The 20,539-nt window shown below is 36.0% G+C and overlaps 2 protein-coding genes across 3 annotated transcripts; one reads left to right on the plus strand and one right to left on the minus strand.

Annotated features, from left to right (window-relative positions):
- LOC109729081 (3-phosphoshikimate 1-carboxyvinyltransferase 2) lies at positions 1,580-11,871 on the minus strand. 2 transcript variants are annotated; one of them, XR_002221197.1, is made up of 10 exons: positions 11,493-11,871; positions 10,235-10,479; positions 9,992-10,145; positions 4,221-4,435; positions 4,006-4,123; positions 2,965-3,175; positions 2,760-2,821; positions 2,351-2,670; positions 2,015-2,110; positions 1,580-1,871 (listed from the first exon to the last, which is right to left on the minus strand). XR_002221197.1 is itself a non-coding variant. In XM_020259735.1 (8 exons), the coding sequence occupies exons 1-8, from the start codon at positions 11,829-11,831 to the stop codon at positions 2,452-2,454; spliced, it is 1,563 nt and encodes a 520-aa protein (XP_020115324.1). In that variant the 5' UTR covers positions 11,832-11,871; the 3' UTR covers positions 2,190-2,451. The 2 variants fall into 2 exon arrangements, 1 of the variants encoding a protein (XP_020115324.1); XM_020259735.1 differs by lacking the exons at positions 1,580-1,871; positions 2,015-2,110 and having other exon boundaries at positions 2,190-2,670.
- On the plus strand, positions 16,096-18,108 carry LOC109729082 (F-box protein PP2-B1-like). The gene is made up of 2 exons (XM_020259736.1): positions 16,096-16,245; positions 17,246-18,108. Exons 1-2 carry the CDS (start codon positions 16,109-16,111, stop codon positions 17,760-17,762), a joined length of 654 nt encoding a protein of 217 aa, XP_020115325.1. The 5' UTR covers positions 16,096-16,108; the 3' UTR covers positions 17,763-18,108.

The raw sequence follows: 20,539 nt of genomic DNA on the forward strand, positions 1-20,539 counted from the left end.
CTATTAAATTTCATACTTTTTTTAACTTAACTAAATATACAAACTCAAATAAAAAAAAAATACTTAAGGGGTTGAATTTCAAAATGGCCTATGTTGTCATTTAATTTGTACTAGTGTAAAAACCCGCGCAATGCAGTGGATAAAATTTTTTAATAAAAGTTTACATATTAAATAAATAAATATAAATATAAAGAAGAAACAAAAAAAATATAACCAAGTTAAAGCTGTAAAATATAAAATTTTCATTTTTCAATGGCTATTTTTCGAGCATTGTATTTACTTTCCATTCCACAAATGCAAACAAATAATGATTAACACATTCTGCATAGTTCATGAAAACTTATCAGTTACTAATTTTTTGCTCCAAATTCAACAGCATATGTTGTCTCTTTTATTATTTTCTCTATAAACTTGAACAACAACACAATAGTTCTACCTAGGTAGATTCAAGAAAAAGCCTATTGGAAAAAAAATTATTTTTTATTGAATGCAAGGAGAAAAAAAAAAGAGGAAACGGATAAAACAGAAAAAATATTTTTTTAGCTTGTACAAATACATCTAAAAACAACAAATTCGTATTCTAATCTGACTCCCATAACCCAAAATAGATTTAACAACATTCATTATATAAAATAGTTCTTTCTCCAGTATCATCAAATTTTACCAGTCAAAGAATGTTTAGTGAATGAGGCACTCTAATTATTTGCCGTCATCACAAAGCTACTTAAAATAATTTGGGTTCAAAGCGTGAGAAAGGAATAGTTCAACTTTCTTTTTCTTTTTTTTTTGAGAGATAGGTAGCACGCTACCCGCTTCGTTTATTTCATTTAGAAATAAACTTAGCTGGAAATATGGATCAACTAGGATTTGAACTTGGATATCGGGTACCAACCACCAAGCCTTTTGCCACTTGCTCTAGAGACGGTCGGTAGGAATAGTTCAACTTAAACATAATTGCTAACAGTAGATGAGTACGAAAGGAAACAATAAAAAAAATATTAAAACCAATTGGCATATTGAACGTGATATAAGAGCATACAAAGCAGTAAAAAGAGAAAAAAAAATTTAAAAGAAACCAACAGTTTGACCGTAATTCACCTCAAAACAATCCAATAATAGCACAAAAAGGGAAAAAAAAAAAAAACCAACTCAATCAAAAAAAAAAAAGCCACATAAAATTTTGGAGTCTTTAGCAGTCCTATGCTATTGTCAAGACAACATAGTAGGATACCTATCGAACATGAAAAAAAAGAATAAAAAAATTTGGTAAAAGCAGTTTTCTAACATGAACTTTTAAAATACATGTCGAACACGAAAAAAAAGAACAAAAAAAAAAGTCGGTAAAACCAGTATCCTAACATGAACTTTCAAAATACATAACGTGAAAAAATAATAAATTAATTGGAAACTTAAATGAATTTCAAAACTATGCATTGATCTATACTTTTATTTTGAAACTCCATTCCTCACCAGCACGCACACCATCACAACGACACTTAAAAAGAGGGAAAAAAGGAGAAGAAAAAAAAAAGTAAAAAAATGGAAAAAAAGAACACAGGTGTAAATGACTACTAAAAAATTGGACAGTTTAAATAGTGGCTCAAAATATAACTGCAATTCAAAACTTCACCCACAGTAAGCAAGCTCATCATCTGGTCAATACACCACACAATTACAAATCTTGCCTGTTTTAATATTAAAAATAGACACTCTTGTATTATTTTTTTTTCATGTTTTTGGCTGCCGAAGAAACATAATCAAATGCATAATTTTTGGCTCTCAACTCATCGATGCCCCGCACTCAGATTCGATAATCATAGAGGGCCAATTCTTGCATAGCGAGATACTCTTTGTCTATTTCAATTCATTAACTGCGAAGAAGAGAGATGAAATAATCAATCACAACAGCATTAAAAATCAACTTTGCCCAAACAATAATTCAGAAGAGAATAGAAAGTAAGAAAATCAAGCCAAGCCCACTGGATTTTTCTTAACAAAACGGGGTAGCGATTACCGATGCCCAATGTAGAGTTGCGGTGGCGACGATCATGCCCTAGAGCTCCGCTACTCCTGTCATGGCCTCCTCAACAATCCCTCCGCCAAAACAACCCTAAGAAACCCCCAAATCGACAAAATGAAAGATTATCGATGCCCAATGTTTAGATTATCATCCTGTTTGGCTAGATCAGTTTTAAGGAATCCGGGGTGATCACTCAACAAAATGAAAGATTTGAAGAAAACAGTTCACATTGCTTGTAACATAAGTTTCAAATAAATAAGAATAAACTATAGTCTACATAGACAACATTATTAATCATCTTATTGTACAAACAAAACAAGATGCACTCACTCATAAGCTATCCATGATATTTTCATGGCATCTGCTTCCTAATCTTAATCTTAGGCCGTAGTTCGCACACCCTTTTTGCTGGAACCATAATTTTGGCCGCCTCAGTGCTTCGCGAACCTCTCTAGGACATCGAAGTAGTCGGGAAAAGTCTTGCGGGTGCAACCGGGGTCGTTAATCGTGACGGGAACATCGGCACAAGCAGCAAGGGAAAATGCCATCGCCATTCTGTGATCGTCGTATGTGTCGATCGCCGTCACGCTCAGCTTCTCTGGCGGTGTGATGATGCAGTAATCAGGCCCTTCTTCCACTGTCGCGCCCAACTAGTTTTACACAAACACATGATATGGAAATGACTGTTAGAGAGAGAAAGAAGAGAGAGAGAGAGAGAGAGGAAGTTATTTGAACCAACCTTTCTAAGCTCTGTACAAATGGCTACCATCCTCTCCGTCTCCTTAACTCTCCAAGAAGCCACTAAACAAAGCAGAGAGAACCAGAGTGTTACCATCAAATGCATAGCACATTTGTCGAACCAATAATACAGAAAATTGCAGTTGATAAGACTAGGGCATGCATGCTAAGGAATAGAACAGAAGGTCATGTTCTTAGGTTTCTACCATCTCTAATGGCTGTTGGACCATTGGCGAATAGCGCGACAACAGCAAGCGTCATGGCAACATCAGGCATTTTGTTCATGTTGACATCAATGGCACGCAAGTGTTTCTTATTGGAAGAATCACGCGGGGGGCCAGTTACTGTCACGCTGTTCTCAGTCCATGTGACCTTCGCTCCCATTTTTTCAAGAACTTCAGCAAATTTGACATCCCCCTGCATATTTCATGTGAAAGAAATAAGAGGCTAGAGGAATGAAACCCATATCTAATTAAAATGGCCAACTTGCATAAAAGATCCATACTTTTGATTTTTTAAGGAAAAAAAACCTATCCCTAGGATCTTTAAAATAAGATTTTCCAACACCAAAAATTGTTTACAACATCTATAAGCAACATAGGAAACACGAGACAACAACCATTGAATTCAGAGTGAGCATACAGCAGAATTGCAGCTCAAGGTGTACCGCTGTACGAAATTCCCAGATAAGAAGCTTATCCAGCAATAGTAAGACAACTCCCCCAGCTCCTTCCGAAGCTTCCTATCTCACAGCTTCTCAAATTCTGCTTCTCAACAGTTGCAAGGAACATAAATGCATCCTACCTTACTTAGGTTCATCTAACCACAGTGAATATCAATGGAAGCTATCAAATACATCTCAGCCATTCACTTATTCATTCTTGTAAGGTCCCACCTGCTGATTCTCACTGATGAATTTTTAAGAATATCATACTCATTCTTGCTAAGCATTTTAGCATCATAAATGACCTCACAGGCTCACCCAACAAATTATTCACAGTAACCATTGCCCTAGCAAGAGCTGCTTTTCCTTGAAGCATCATTCTATCTTAATCTCTAACCAAATGTTCCAACATCTACCAAGCGGACCAAGGTATTTTGGTACATAAAAGAAGGTCTTAACCCAAATTTGGAAAAAAAAAAGGGGGGGGAAAATAAAAGCGACCCAAATTCTGCGAGTTCCTCAATTGGAACAGATTATCAGTAATACTACAAGTATTATTATAGATCCGAAAAAACATTATTACCTGTAAACTGGTAGTGCCACAGCCTTCAACAGTGACAGTGCCCCCAGTTACTGCAGCACCGGCTAAGAAGTAACTAGCACTTGATGCATCGCCTTCAACATAAGCATTTCCAGGTGACCTGAGATGTTGATACAAAAGAAAATGAAAATTAATATAGCCAATAACATCATGGAGAGAGATTAACTGAGTGAATCTTTTGTGATCTCTATACTCACTTGTACTTTTGACCACCCTTTACGAGGAACCTATCCCAACTATCAGAATGCTCCACAGTGACGCCAAATCGTTCCATCAATTTCAAAGTCATTTCGACATAAGGTACAGATATGAGTTTATCTATGATCTCGATTTCGACGTCTCCAAGAGCCAGGGGGGCAGCCATAAGCAAAGCAGTCAAGTACTGACTGCTTATGGATCCAGAGAGTCTCACCTAAAAAGATAAGGAAAAAAAGGGTTCACAAACAGATCAAACAACATTTGCAGTGAAATAAACCAAATAAAGAACGTTTTAAAACAAGAATAGAAATAGGCGAATGGATGATTCTTTATTCTGATTCTATGCACATGGTAACAGGAATAGCAAGGGAATGATGAGCTTGTCAAGTACTTCCTCTTTACTCCAATCAAAACCATAAGAGAAAGTACCGGTGGACTAAGGATTATTGAATTTGAAAAGAGGAAAAGAACACATTAGAGAAAGTACTTGACTAACAAATAGCACCTGAAGCATTGAAATTGAAATTTCCATTCAGAATATCAACGCAACCAATTACATATACTTAAGGGTAAATTTCCTGAGCACCCTTCTGTCTACCCCTAATTATATAGATACCTTGAAAAAATTGTCAATATCAAAAATACCCTTTTAATTGCATGAAACTATCTATATTCTCCTTATTGATAACTCCGTTTAAAATTTGGTTATTTGCCCGTTTCGTCCATTGAGCGATTTAGGGTTTAGAGTGTAGGATTGTAGGGTTTAGCGTTTACGGTTTTAGGGTTTTACGGTTTTAGGATTTTAGATTTTTATTAGGGTTCAAGGTTTTTAGGGTTTTAGGATTTTAGAATTTTTAGGGTTTTCGGGTGTAGTGTTCTGAAAATTTTAACTGCCGAAACGATTACAATTTCGGCGACTCGTCGACATTTCTAATGAGTATCAAGATGAGTTGAAATTATTTCGATGCAAAATTGATGGTATAATGAGGCGGAAATTGGAATTAATTGTTGGTGGAACAGGTTAGTGGCCTTAAATGAGGTCAAGGGTGCCATATACCTCTCTCCAACTACCCCTAATTGGAATTTTGGAGTCTTGTGACCTGCTGAGTTTATCCACCAACTTCCCCTCCATCTTCTCTTCCTCTTTATTTTCCTTTTCCCTTTCTCTTTGCTCTGGTTCCTTCCACTCCCTGCGCATGGAACCAGGGAGCTACTGCTGCCAGCAGCATTGATGCAGTTAGCCTTCAACTGCAACAAATCCATCTTGCAGCAGTTGCAGTGAAGAGTTGGCTGCAATTGGATTGAATCTACAAGCTGCATCAAGTGCAGTGTCGGAGCAGCAGTACATGAGATGATTTGTGCTCAGTAGTTTCAAACGTTGAGGGTAGTAATTCTACTTCTTCTCCTCCATACTCAGCTCCTTCTACATCTTCTTTTCATCTGGGATTTTCCTTTCCCTGCGCACTATGCTGAGCCACTGCTGCTGCCAACAACATGGATGCATTCAGCAGCAGCAGCAGAAGCAGCAGTCAGCTGGGTTATGGCAGCAGGCTATAGCAGGGGAATAGATGTAATTCATCTTCTGGTTTATCATATTGTCCCCTCTTTTTCACCCAATTGCTGCAGTAGCGGATGGTTAAGCTGGAGCTGGGATTACTGCCAGCAACTCTGGTTGCAAGCTGCAGCAACAAATCTGCCAGCAACTTCTCTACAGGCTGGCAGCAGGATCAACTGAGGTTAGGGGCCAAACTAGGTGGAGTTTAGAGCTCTAATTTCGAAATTGAAAGTTCGGAACTTGAATTGGGGTTGTTGGGGTGCTATTCATCCCTTGAGCTGGATTTAAAGATTAGTAGCTTTAATTTTAAAGTTGATCATCGATGGCGCAATGCTGATTTTCTGGACTGAACCGAACCAACTTCAGATTTTGATAAATCCGTTTGAATTTCTTCGAGGAGGTAAGCTTTGAAAGGGATGGAAGTGATCTTGACTTCTTTCTCTTGGGGTTAGAATCTTGTTTGGACCAATTTGGAGGTAAGATGAGTGAGAATTTCAGTTTTCATTGAGGTCAAAAACCGAAAAACAGCTTTTACATCGAAGCTGAATTCTTGACCTCTATTTCTCAATTGTGATGGAATTTCGTGATGAATAATAGATTTTTCTTATAGTATAGAAGTCAAAGATTACTCGTGGATCGCCCCCTAGCCTTATCTTTCCCTGGATTTTCTTGTGGAATAAGAAATTCGCAGCACCAAGGTGCAGTCCAGCAGCTACAGCAGTGCATTCCAGTAGTGGCCATTGAACTTGAGCGTGAAACTGTTACATTTTAATGTTTCAAGATGATAAATTGGAACCTACTCTTGGACTACTTGATTGTGAGAAGCTAGGGGAGCAAGTTATTTAGCCGAATTGTTGTGGAATTGAGCTTCAATTGAGGTAATTTTGGTCGCAGTGCTGATTTTCGATAAGGAAGCTTCATCTTTGCAAGTTGTGACTCCAACTTTCTTGTGAGCGATTTTTAAGGGATTCTAGCTAACCTATGGCTAAATTGTAGCTGATTCAAAGTTGCTCCAAGCTGAATTATAAGGTACATTAGTTCCGAATTAAGTAAATTTGATTCGGAACTCGAATTCATTTGACATGTTGATCTTCGTTGGAAACTATCCGACTTCTAATTTCATCACTTCCAGCAGGGATTTTCGGACTTCGGCATCACTTTCCTTTTACTTGGGAGTTAGGGGAAGGTATTCACGGAGTTTCAAGTCAACCCGTGGTTGGATTAGCAAATAAGGTGGGTTAATGTTGACCAAATACTTCGGAATCCCTCCTAAGTTGTAGAGAATTTCAGCATGCTATATTTGTATCATATTACCCTGTTAGTAGCTTGAATTCATTGATTTGCTTGTTTTTTTAAATGAAATCTGAATTTGAAGCATGATATAATGATTTTAGATAAATTTTACATGCTGAATTGGGATTTGACTTAGGAGAAAACCATCAAAACCTAGCTAATTCTCCCTTTGTATCACTGCTGTTAGTGCGAGGTGGATACGAGGATTAGCGTAGGTTGAGATTACGCTTGTGCTGAGATGCAGAGCCTATTTTTACAGTAGAGTTTAGGCTATTCCGTACTGTCGGGTTTCATCGGGACTGACAGTGGATCCAAATCTTTACTTCTTGCATCAGATTGTGTCGAGGGTACGTGAGCCTTGGTTGTTAAACCAATTTGACTCATTTATATTGATTATAACCTACATGAGCCTGATCGAGCTTGACAGAGACACGCTTGCATACTCGATTGGGTCGCGCCCAAGAGTGCCGCTCCGAAGTCTGGCCACCTTGCGTTGATGTCGTAGTGGATAGGCCGTTGGAGTCGGTGACGGTACCCACTGAGGACTATTTTGTTTTACAGTTGTTCTCACACCCGCGGTTGCCACTTTTTCTTGCAGCTTCTAATCGAGGTAAGGGAGTCGCGAGCTAGATCCCTATCTACCCCAGTCGCTGCTCTAGAGAAGGACCCCTTTTTGTGGAGATAGTTCACTTTTGTGTAGTCATGTACATACAGTTATATCTTTTTTACTGTTCAGAGTTGTGAGGTGATGATGTTGTACTTTTGGTTATATTATACCTTGGATTACATGTATGTACATGTGACTATTTATTTCTATTTTAGTAGCTCTGTTACTCTGTAGTAGTGGTTCATGTATTGTTACAGATGCTCCTATCGCTTCGTGTACATAGGGCTTTATGTGTATGCGGCGAATCTGTTGGCAAGCCCGGGTAACGCTGGACCCCAGGGCGTGACATAGGGTTTAGGGTTTGGGAGTGTGGGCATGGAAATCTAATTAATGAGTGCGTGTAAAATATTTTCATTAGTCTTTCAAGATAGTCAAAATATTAACTATAATTAGCAAAACAAGGAGCAAATTAGTCATTTCATGTTTTAACTCAAGTAAAATTTCCTGTTAACGTGTGTTAACTACACGTTTTCTAATGGACGTTAGCCGAGAGTGTTTACGATACAATTTATGGATTTTGTGGGCTGACGCTGATATTAACAACTTTGAAGGGACATTTGTGGTATTTTTAAAGTTTTAAGGGACACATTCGAAATTGACCCTATATTTAAAGAATGGACAATTATGTCTCATCAGACAGCCCTTTCATCCCACCAAAACCAAAGGCAAAACTAGTATGCTAACAAGCAGTCGGTCTCAGCTACTTCATCCAATTGTTGTCGCATGTATTTTGTAAGTAGTTTACTGATAGCAAATTGTAGAATGTGTCTCCTTTGCTGACAGCATAAGAGTATAGAAATCCAAAAGATGATGATGCTCAAACAAGCAAAACAACATTTTTTATGGAAAACCCAATTGAAAACACATGCTTATGGCTCCAAAACAAGGATTGCCTGTGCCACCCGTGCCGTATCATGCCGGTGGCGTACCAGCATGTGGCACAAGTTTATGCTACTTGGCACCCAAAAACTGTGGGCCTAGCGTCCTATACCGTGGCATACCAACCCAGTATCACCCCGTATCACGGCGTGCCACCCCTATATAGTCCCATGCCCGTTCGTGCCGAACCAACAAGATTTGACACGAATCTATTTACTCATTTTTTCCTATTTTAACGATCAAAAGAGATCTTCTGATGGTGTCACCGCGCTCATGTGCCAGTGCTGGTTATGGTGGTAGGCGTACATCACGATACAATTCACGATAATATATATGTCCGCAAAGTATTACACGATGTTCTACCACCAAATGAGCTTTCACCAGCATCAGCAATATTTATACAGTCAAGGGATCAATCTAGTAACCGACGATGACAATTAGGAGTATGATCCACCACCAAGGCACTAATGTATTACTAGCAATGGAAAATAAAAGTTAAAACTTGGGGCCATTTGGTTCAAGGTTTGTGATATTCCTGAAATGTTGTATATTTATATTTGAAATGACAATTTTGTTACTAACTTATCAGCCACTTGAGTTGGGAGATTTCAAGAACTAATATATTTCTATTAATAGACTACCAATGATTTCCATCAATCATAGAAATGAGAATGCATTCCAACCCATGATAATCTAGTATTTCTACCATCTAAAAATCTATAATGATTTCACTATTTCATTACCTTTTACAACTACCCAACTTGAGTGGAATGATAATGATTTGAATATTTTAAATAGAAAATATTGAGTATTACAAGAATATTACAAACCGAACCAAACGGGCACTTAGAGTTATGATTTGGGTATATTGAATTATCTCTAATATTATATGTTATTAATTATTAGTCTTATATTAGCATTTATATACTTTCATGAGTTGTATATGACTATTTCGACCTGGACTGAATAAGAGAAACAATTTGGATCAAGTTTATGTGCATTATAAACCTTGAAACATCCTAAAAGGCTAACATTACCTGAAAATAAAAAAAAAAAATCATGCCAAACCCTGCTAGTGCGCCACTGGCACTGAGGGCCGTGCCGACACTGGTATGGGCCGTGCCAATGGCACGACAATCCTTGCTCTAAAATAATTTCAATTTATCAAACAAAACAACAATAAAAAAATAAAGCTTTAATTAGACCTATTTGTGAGTTGTCCACTGATGTCAAGTGATCAGTTGCCTGGGTTCCAACAACAGAGCTCAGTTGTATGTTACCATGAAAAAATGCAACAATTACTTAGAACTCATGTGACCATGGAAAAATGCACCATCTATTTATAACCAATTCATGAATATAGATGGAAGCCTAACCTTTCCACCAGGAAGGCCTCCCATTCCATTGACACGAACAGGGGGGCAGTTGGTACCCAAGAAACAATCAACATCCGCACCAAGCTGCTTTAATCCTGCAACCAAGTCTCCAATAGGCCTCTCCCTCATCCTTGGCACCCCATCCAGCACGTAACTGGAAAAAGATATACATTTGAGCCAAAAGAAAACATCATATGTATATAAAAGAATGTGTTAATCCCAAAAAGGTATGCATAGAAAGACCTTGCATTGCCACCAGCAGCAGTAACAGCAGCAGTCAGAGGACGCATAGCAGTGCCTGCATTCCCCAGGAAGAGCTCAACTTCTTTATTTGACTCTTCCCCAACCGGGAATTTCCCACCACAACCTCCAACTGTTGCTCTTTTTGTGGCACTATCATCTTCTACAGAGAGCCCAAGGGTTCTCAAAGCAGCAAGCATATATTTAACATCATCGCTGTATAACAAGTTATCCACAACAGTCGTACCCTGACCAACACAATGTCAGTATTAGATAATTACCCAAGCAGAATTGAAGCAACATACTTATAAAATAAAATTGAGGAATTCGTGTAAAATCAATATAAAAGTAATCATCTCCTAATTGTCAACTTAGGGATTGATTGACATTTCGCAACTACTTTTTCTCGGCAGACTACAAAGTACAAACCATTCAAAATAACAAGAACAGTTTAATGCAGAATTATATGCAACTAGGATTGATTTTTCTGCATTTCTATGCAGAGGAAAAAAGTCCTTGCATTGAGTTGCAGGTTGTTCTTCAACCATATAAAAATGGAACAAAGTTACATTTCCAGCTGCAGCAATACAGTTACAAGCAACAAATTAATACATTCATAAAGGAATGCTATAAACACATGCAAAAAAATAATCAGATCACATTTCAGAGCAGATGTAAGACTTGCATCGAAAGCTTAAGCTAAAGACGTACAGGGACACCCCCTCAAAAGGCCTCCTTGTAATAGATCCCTCAACCATTTTTCCTTTTGATCGCCGCCCATGAACTTTTGATTCTTTTGATTTTACCAATTATATTAACGATCTCATTGAATTTAATGGCGAAACAGCTAAATTTAACTGTTTAGAACACTCTTTCAGCTAATATAACTGTGGCGGATAGCTGACAAAATAATTGATTTTACCGTAAACAACATATCTATTTGGTAAAACAAACTCAAATCTAAACAATAAAAATTTGAGAGGCTGCAACCGAAGTATAGTTGAGCAGTCTATTTCAAAATTGGCAGTCCTTAAATGGCCTCATTACATTTTAAGTAAATCTCAATTACGTATAATTCAAACAAAGAATCAATCACCATTTAATTCATAAGAAAGTACATAAATCTACCTCATATCAACTTTAAAAAAAAAAAAGAAAAAAAAGAAGCCCTACATGTATGATCTTTTCCGTCCAAATTTGCCAAATTTCCACTCATCAATCCCAAATGACCCCAAAACGAAGAAGAAGATCAAAATCTCACCTCGGAGAGCGCGGCGAGAAGTAGGATCCGATTGGAGAGAGACTTAGATCCGGGGAGCTTAACAGTGCCCGATATCTCCCTGATTGGCTGGAGCACGATCTCCGGCACCGTCGAGGGCTTCTCGGGCGCCGCCGCCACCGAACCCGAAACCCTAAGCTGTGCCCTTCTTCCGCCATTGCTGACGATCCTCAGAGCTCCGAAACCCCCAACCTTAGATCGGGGACGAAGAGCGAGCGAGGAAGAAGATCGCCGCGCCGTCGCCCTCGGAGCTCCGCAGAGATCCGGAGGAGAGAGAAGGGGCTTCGCCTCCAAGCCCTTCGCGATAGTCGTTTGCGCCATCTCGCTCTCTCTCTCTCTCTTTTCTCTCTCTCTCTATCTCTCTCTACTATGGTGGATACGGGGATGGGGTATTAGTAAAATTCGGGAGAGTGAAATAGTCCGAGATTTTGCTCGCTCCCACCAACCCCCCGCGCCTAATTCCTCGGGCGTTGCGTGGATTATGAGTGGACCGGTACACCGGGACTACGAAAGATATACGTATTTTCTCCACGTGGCGAGCAGTGAATGGGTGAACGAGACTGGCTTTGATCGTGCACGAATCTTAAAGCAGCGCGGGGGCGAGGAGGGGGTAGGTGAGCCTATTTTGACCGGCGAGAGTCTCGATTTCCTGTGGGCCCGGGAGTTGGTTGGTTGGTTGGTTGGTGAGCCTATTTCTTTCTTTTTTATTATTATTTATATTTTTAGTAAAAATTTAGAGAAAACTTTAAAAACCCTCCCGTAGTTTCGCACTTTCTTACTTTAGTACTCTGTAATTTAAAGTGTATCAATTTGCCCCCATGTAATTTCGTTTTTCTCTTTCTATTATCAATTTTATTTTTTTTTCCTTAAATCAATGACAAAGTTAAAATTAAAGGATACTAAAGTAAATATTTGATAAATCTATATGAGTATCTGAAGTTTTTTGTATATAATTTAACAATATATTAAGAAAAAAGCTGCCGAAAAGATAAAAATAAAACCATAGGGGGGGCAAATTGATACACTTAAACCACAGGGTACTAAAGTGAGAAAGTGCGAAACCACAGGGGGGTTTGAAGTTTTCCCAAAAATTTATGAAGGGCTCCCAACTATAGAACATTTTTTAATTGAGATCTTCTGAGCTTTCAATCTTGCATAATTAAGTGATGCTTACATATATAACAAAATTGTTAAATATTTTATAAATTTTGCCATAATTTTATTAAATTTTCTAATTTTATTACCTTCCAATAAATAAAATTAAAATAATTAATAATTTAGCCAATAAATACTCTACATTTTAACAATTTTTTATTCAAAGCAATTAGAATAATTTTCAAAGGCTTAATACACCCCAATGTACCTTAGACTTGTTTTTATTTACTATCTTGTACCCCTTTTTTTTTTTCCTTAGATAAAGAGCATAACTAAATTATTATTTTATCTTCAATTTTTATACAACTTCCAACAATTTTTTTATTTATATAAAAGCTAATAATTCTATTAAAAAATATTGGTTAAATGATAGAAAAGAAAACCTAGAAGGGAGAGATTAATTGAAAGATTCGATCAAGTTATATGTTTTCCACCTTTAATCAGCATATTTAAATAAAACTACTAGATTTTATTAGAAGTTATATGTTTATTGCTTATAATATAATATTTTTAAAAAAATAGTTTAATTGTGTTTTTGAAGAGAAAAAAAAAGGTGTAGAAATTTTTTTCAAAAAATAAAAAACTAAAGCAAGGTGCAGTATAGCATAATTAGGCCAATTTTTGAAAGTTGAGAAAGTCTTTAATCAAAAAGGTTAAGGTTGGGGTGTCATTTCAGAACTCGTTATATAGGTGAGGGTGTCATCTACAAATTTAAGTCAGTGATTTCAAAATATCCTAAAGTTCAAGGGGTTCACCATACTTTTTCCTTTTTTTTTTTTCTATTTCCTTCAGGTGAACAAAAATTCTCTCTCATTTCTACATACCATCTCCATTAATAATTGTTAGTCTTCTGCATCGACCGTTTCTAGTGCAAGTGATAAAGAGCTTGATGGTTGATACTCGAGACCCAAGTTCAAATCCTAGTTGATTCATATTTTTAGCTAAATTTATTTCTAAATGAAATAAACGAAGCAGATAGCATGGTATCTTTCTCTCAAAAAAAATTTGTTAGTCATCTACTAGTAAACAGTCTCATATTTGGACTCTCCTTTTCTTTTCTTTTTATTTTCTTTTTTATCCTTTTATTATTCACGTAACTGTTTAGTCTTCATTGGTGGGTTGGGGATTGAAAATTGCGAGTTTATTTATTGCGAGAAAGAAATTTATTTTTGGATATTCGAAAGATTTTGACAATCATAAATTAATAGAATAGCATATTTTATTCAAAAAATGGCTTATTTTATTATGCACAAGATGTTCTTGCATCCAAGTAGACCCTAATAAAAAATTGTTTGGACGAAAACAAAAAATATTAATAAAAAGTATGATCAAAAGTCTAGAAAATAATATTATATTTGACACAAATCTCTTTTTAAAAAATAAAATAAGTTATTATCAAGTAGGTAAAATGAATTGGTATACCAAATTATGGCACTCTAGATCATGACTTAGTAGCACCTGCACCAATAACTTGGTACTATTAGTAGACTAGGGTTGAGTAGTTTCCACCCTAGTTAGTAAATTCGTGAATTATTCATGAATTAGTCGCGAATTATTGAAAATCCGAATTAAACGGAGACCGTTTACGAATTTTTCCAAAGAAAGAGAATTATTCGCGAATTTTTGGGCCGGCCGAATTATTTGCGAATTATTACCGAATTATTAAAAATATGAATAAAAAACTTATAATTTTTATTTTTAAATATAAATTATCTTATATTTTATATCTTATATTTTATATTTTATACCAAATCCGTTTTTTAAGCCGAATTTTTCAACGAATTTAAAAATTAATAAACGAATTTTATGCGTATTATATCCACACCGAATTTTTGCCGAATCCGAATTAACTAACTATGGTTCCCACAAGGTAATAATATTAATCCAAATATTAGAAATAATTAAAGGGGCTGATCTAAAGGTCAAAAAGTCGAAAGTATCATATCCTCTATATCTCTAATAGCATAGTAGCCGGACTCTATATATATATATATAGAGTCCGGCTACTATGCTATTAATAGCACCAATGACTTGGTGCTATTAATAGCATAGTAGCCGGACTCTATATATATATATATAGAGTCCGGCTACTATGCTATTAATAGCACCAATGACTTGGTGCTATTAATAGCATAGTAGCCGGACTCTATATATATATATATAGAGTCCGGCTACTATGCTATTAATAGCACCAATGACTTGGTGCTATTAATAGCATAGTAGCCGGACTCTATATATATATATATAGAGTCCGGCTACTATGCTATTAATAGCACCAATGACTTGGTGCTATTAATAGCATAGTAGCCGGACTCTATATATATATATATAGAGTCCGGCTACTATGCTATTAATAGCACCAATGACTTGGTGCTATTAATAGCATAGTAGCCGGACTCTATATATATATATATCCCAATAATTCCACATCGGATAGGAATGGAGATGTGATTGGGTATATAAGAGGCTTAGACAATAGTAATAATAAGTGGGCTTAAGTATTTTGGACCGGTGTTAGGCCCCAACGAGTTATTATTGCTAGCCGGTCGAATCGTTATATTTGCTATCAGAACCGGTTCACCAGCTAGAAATATATGACGAGTCTCGGCTGAGCCGGGATCTGGATGACAAGGCTAGCGAGACAAGCCTCACATCGCCAAATGATCTTGGGCTGTGTGTGTGATTGGACTGACGAGGACGTCAGGGCCTTAACAGGGGGAGTCTGTCACACCCCAATAATCCTACATCGGATAGGAATGGGGATGTGATTGTGTATATAAGAGACTTAGACATTGATAATAATAACTGGCTTAAGCATTTTGGGCCCAACGAATTATTATTGCTAGTGGGCTGAGTCGTTACAATATATATATAGTAGGGCTACTATACTCTTATGAGTAGTGGACCCTTACTACTCATAAGTTGTTTTCGATGATGGAGCTTCCGAATCGACGATCCACTCCGTTAAATATGATCAAGAGCATTTAAAACTTCTAGAAATTAAATTTCATAATTTTTCGACATCATTTACCTTACGATCAAAAGCTCACAAAATTGACAATTTTTAACGGCCGGTATGGGATACTTGCTAGTTTAACGGTGGAAAAGAATCGGAATAGGTTGATTTTTGATAGAAAATTCTATTCACTACCTAAATAAAGATCAATAACTCCGATCTTAAATTGAGGGATCCGATCATCCATTTTTAGGATGTCGTTCGATTTTGACCGTTCATTTTATGCCCGCTTGATGGACTTTATTATGATTTCGAAAAATTACGAAATTTATTTTCTAGAAGTTTCAAATACTCTAGATCATATTTAATGGAGTGGATCATCGATTCGAAAGCTCCATCATCGAAAACAACTTATGAGTAGTAAGGGTCCACTACTCATAAGAGTATAGTAGCCCTACTCTATATATATATATATATATATATATATATGCATTTTGTGATGCAGAGTTTCAGATTAGATAGATCGAGCGGCGCCAAGTGTTTCATGTTGTCGGCAAAAGCGCTGTCGATAATATGGGGTGTCACGCCACAATATTGGACGTGGGCGCCTCACCCGAATTCCAGGTTCGATCATACACCTAGCTTTGGCATCTTCAAAGTTCTTACTTTTCGATGTGCGACACGCTACTTGTATTTTGATCTATTTTAATATCTGCCCTTATTGATTTTCGTGAGAATTATCGATTTAGTTGTGCAAATACAATAGGTTGTAATTTATATGGCAAGCATAGTTTTAATTCCTGGGTTGCATACTTTTGCAGTTGTATGAGGAAATTTAAGCAAGTAGCAAAAATGCATTGTGGTTTATGAATTGAATGGTCATTGTGTGAATTGTTTTACTTTTCTGTTCTCTGCTGACAATAAATTATAATGGACTAGTGAAGTATTCTAATAAGCGTTGAGGAATCTCCTTGGGTTGTTGTGAGGATTGCTGGATTTTTGTTTTTGTGTTGAAGAGAGAAGCAAATTCCATTGTTATTTTGGGAGAAAAAGTTAAGAATTTTAAGCAGCTATTTGGAATGTTATCTGTACCTCTCATACGTTCGCCAACCAATTCTACATCTAAATTATATATCCTTTTTTTTTTTTTTTTTTTNGCACACATTAATACCCAAGAACATCTAGAGCTCTGTGACTCCCACTATTTTTTTTCCATCCAATCGAGTATTGGTAAATTCATTTCTAAATCAGTGTAGATAGTAGTTTTTAAATATTACTACCTGAGACATAGGGGTAGATTCAATTCATGGGTAGTAGGAACGTTTGCTATATTAATTTTGTTATTTTTTGATTCGCTTACAAAATTTGGGAAAAAAAATAGTGGGAGTCACAGAGCTCTAGATGTTCTTGGGTATTAATGTGTGCCCGCATTTTCTTTATTCAGGTTAATTTATTTAATTTGGATTCCTTAGCCTAATTTTATTTTTTGAAGAATCATCATCACTATAGGTAGTTTAAATACTTGAGAAGCATCAGATAACAACCATTGAAGAGCTTGAACACCATGAAACCTTTTTAATGTTTAAATGTTATTTCTGATTCAAAGTAAATTCTCTTCAACTAGGTTTCCACAAGTCGCGAAGCTCCTCAACGTCTGTTGGCTGGAGATCCGTGGCAAGATCAAGAGCAAATTACTCTCTCCGAACACAACCTATGCAGCCTATCTTATCTTCAAAGTAGATGAAAACTATAACGGCTTAAGCTACCCACCGCAAGAGGCAATGGTAATTCTCGGCAGCCAAGTCTCAGAACGTACCCTTCGCCTCGTACGCCCAAGGATGGGAGCGCCAGCGCGAAGGAACACTAGAATATTCCGGAGCTTTCTTAACTGGCGCGGGGTGCTTGCCGTTCCACAATCTCAAGACGAGGCGGAGGAAGAGGAAGAGGAAGAAGACACTTCGGGCGTTGAGGTTTCTCCTAGGTCGAGAGATGATGGGTGGATGGAGGTTGAATTGGGGGAGTTCTATAACGCCGAGGGAGAGGATGGGGAGGTGGAAATGAGCTTGATGGAGGTGAGAGGAGGGCACTGGAAGAGAGGGCTCATTGTTGAGGGAATTGAGATTAAGCCTAAGAATGCTTAAACTGTATTTTGATTTTGGTGTATAGAGCTCATTAGCTTGGCTAAATGCTGCATGAACTAGAAAAGCTGAATAAAAGGGTGAAGAAAAGGGTCCAATGATAGAAGGGATTCTGTATCAACTAGAAAAGCCGAAGAAAAGGATTATGAGAAACGAATTCGAAAAGAGTTTTGACGTTGTATAGGCATGAAAGTTTGCAAATTGCAGTCAAGTAGATGTTAGTTAATACGCTGGAGATGCAGCGCTTTATGCTTGAGCCTTTTTAGTTGTGGTTTAATTTTGTGAGCCTGTGTGTTTGTTTGTTTATATCATTTGGTTGTCACTAATGGAAGGACATTGTGATTTTTAATTTTTTTTTTTTTTTTTTGGTAAAGCGGGAAATGAAAATTGATCGTAATGCTTGATTTCTGAATGGATTGATGGGGGACATTCAATATATTTTGAGCACTTTCCTTCTCTCGTTAAAATAAAAAAGGGCACTTACTCTCTCTCTTCTCTGACTCGGACTTCGTTTGGTTAAGAACCGCGGGTAGGTATAAGAACGGGTATAAGCGAGAATTAAATAAATTTTTGTATTCGGATGAAATTAGGTTGTTTTTAGAAATAAGAAAAATAGTGTTTGAATAGATAAAATAAAATAAAAAAATAATAAATTTTTATAAATAAAAAATAATTATATTATCCTTTTCATTATATTTGAATTTAAAATTTTTAAATTTTATATTTATAATTTTAACTTTTAAATTTTAAAATTTAAATTTAAAATTTAAAATTTCTAATTTCTAATTTTTAAATTTTAAATTTTAAATTTAAGACCAAATTTAAATTTAAAAATATAAAATATTAAATTTAAAATTTAAAAAATTAAAATATCAAATTTGAAATTTAAAATTTAAACTTTAAAATTTAAAAGTTAAAATCTAAATTTTAATTTTCAGTTTATAAATTTAAAATTTTAAAAAATTTAAATTCTATTTTAAAACAAAACTCTCTCTCTCTCCTCTCTCTCTCTAGTAGCAAGGGTGGGTAGGAACAAGTTTGGTGGAAATTATAGTGCTATAGTTTCCACCCAAAAATTTTTGTTTGGGTACAACTGGAGGGATAAGGCTCTTATCCCATATCTTGTACCCAATCTAAACGGGGTCTAGAAGTTTCAGACTCAAGATGATTATCTACTGGCTCGTTTATGAAAAAAATCTGATGTTAGATTATAAATTGTTAGCTAAAGCAATAGCAGTATGAAATATTGAAGTTCCAAATGGACTGCTGTTACAAATTTAAACAATTTTGTTTCGGGATTGAGCCGATGGAGCAAAATATTTTATCTTTTTACCTATTGAGATAAACAATTCCGAGATACGTTCAGTTAAAAAAAGGTAATAAAACCTAACTTGTTCTAAAACATCTTGATGATGTACGCCAAATCTGTGATCTATGGCTCTAACACGCATCACAACTCTTAATTTTCTTCAATTAGAATAAATACTTGATCGTTTTTACTTCATAAAGTTTTAGAATAAAAAGAATTAAAAAATTGAAGTAGATGTATGGTCACAAGTGCCACAACTAGCAAGTGCATACGAGAAATTTTAACCAATGCACACAACAAGAGAAGGCAGAAAATAAAGTTTTGAATGCCAGATTTTATTCTAGAAGCTATTTATTTTTATTTATAAGCTTTTGAAGATAATCCCTAATACTACTAGAAAATCTATCAAAAGACTTCTAATGATAATTTTTTTTTGAAATTATCTCCAGCAAATTTTATTTTTGTAAAAGATAACTTTTTTTTTTTTCTCTGAATAGAATTTATGACTTTTAGCCAAGCTAGATTTCTAATCTAATTTAAATTGGCTAAGATAAGTATAAGAGAACTAACTCCACCAAGATAATTTAAATTGGCCAAGATAAGTATAAGAGAACTAACTCCACCAAGATAAGTATAAGAGATTTTCAATTTTTCTTTACCATAAACTTCTGCCACCAAAGTTTGTATCTTTTATCTTTCTACCATCAACAGGCTTTCATTAAGTTCAGGGTGAAACAATACCCTCCTCCTTCGAGTTCTAATAACAATTCTGAGTACACATCGGAGAGTGCTTGACGAGATAAGTTTTTCATGTAGCTGTGAAAACAGACCCAGGAATATATTTAACATACCACCATATCTTAATAAAGTTGTGACAAAGGTTTCCTACAATTCGCACATAGCAAAACCAGGTTCCTCTCAAAATCCTTTCCTTGTAATCTTCGCAAGTATTACCGCTCTCTGTCCTTAGATCAATGAAAGTTATTGTTGCTCTCTCTCTCTCTCTCTCTCTCTCTCTCTCTCTCTCTGTGTTTCAATTGTAAAATTTTATCACTACCTATTTAATAACTAATACAATAAAATAACGGAACTTTTTGCTTAGTTATGAACTTATGTCATCTTCAATGCCTTGACTCAAACCAAACCATAAACTATACTTCTCACATATCTGTTGATGAAGAATTCGCGGTACAGTGGTACTATCGTTAACATTGAAAAAGTTTTTTGAATAATATATAATATGATTTTGGATAATTCAAATATCGTTTCTATTTTGTATGAGACCTTCACTTCTTAGATTTATGTAGCTTCTTATAGAATCATCGATAGGAACATGTTTGGTTGAACCTCTTAACTAGAAAGTTTTGTTTGTATTTTGAGCTCCATGTAAAGTATATGCTGAGTAAAATGATAATTTGAATAAGACGAGACAACATGACTCGAGAGAGAATTTAGAGGTAGAGACAATGAA

Source organism: Ananas comosus, linkage group 25, assembly GCF_001540865.1.
Source record: "Ananas comosus cultivar F153 linkage group 25, ASM154086v1, whole genome shotgun sequence".
NCBI classification, from domain to species: domain Eukaryota; kingdom Viridiplantae; phylum Streptophyta; class Magnoliopsida; order Poales; family Bromeliaceae; genus Ananas; species Ananas comosus.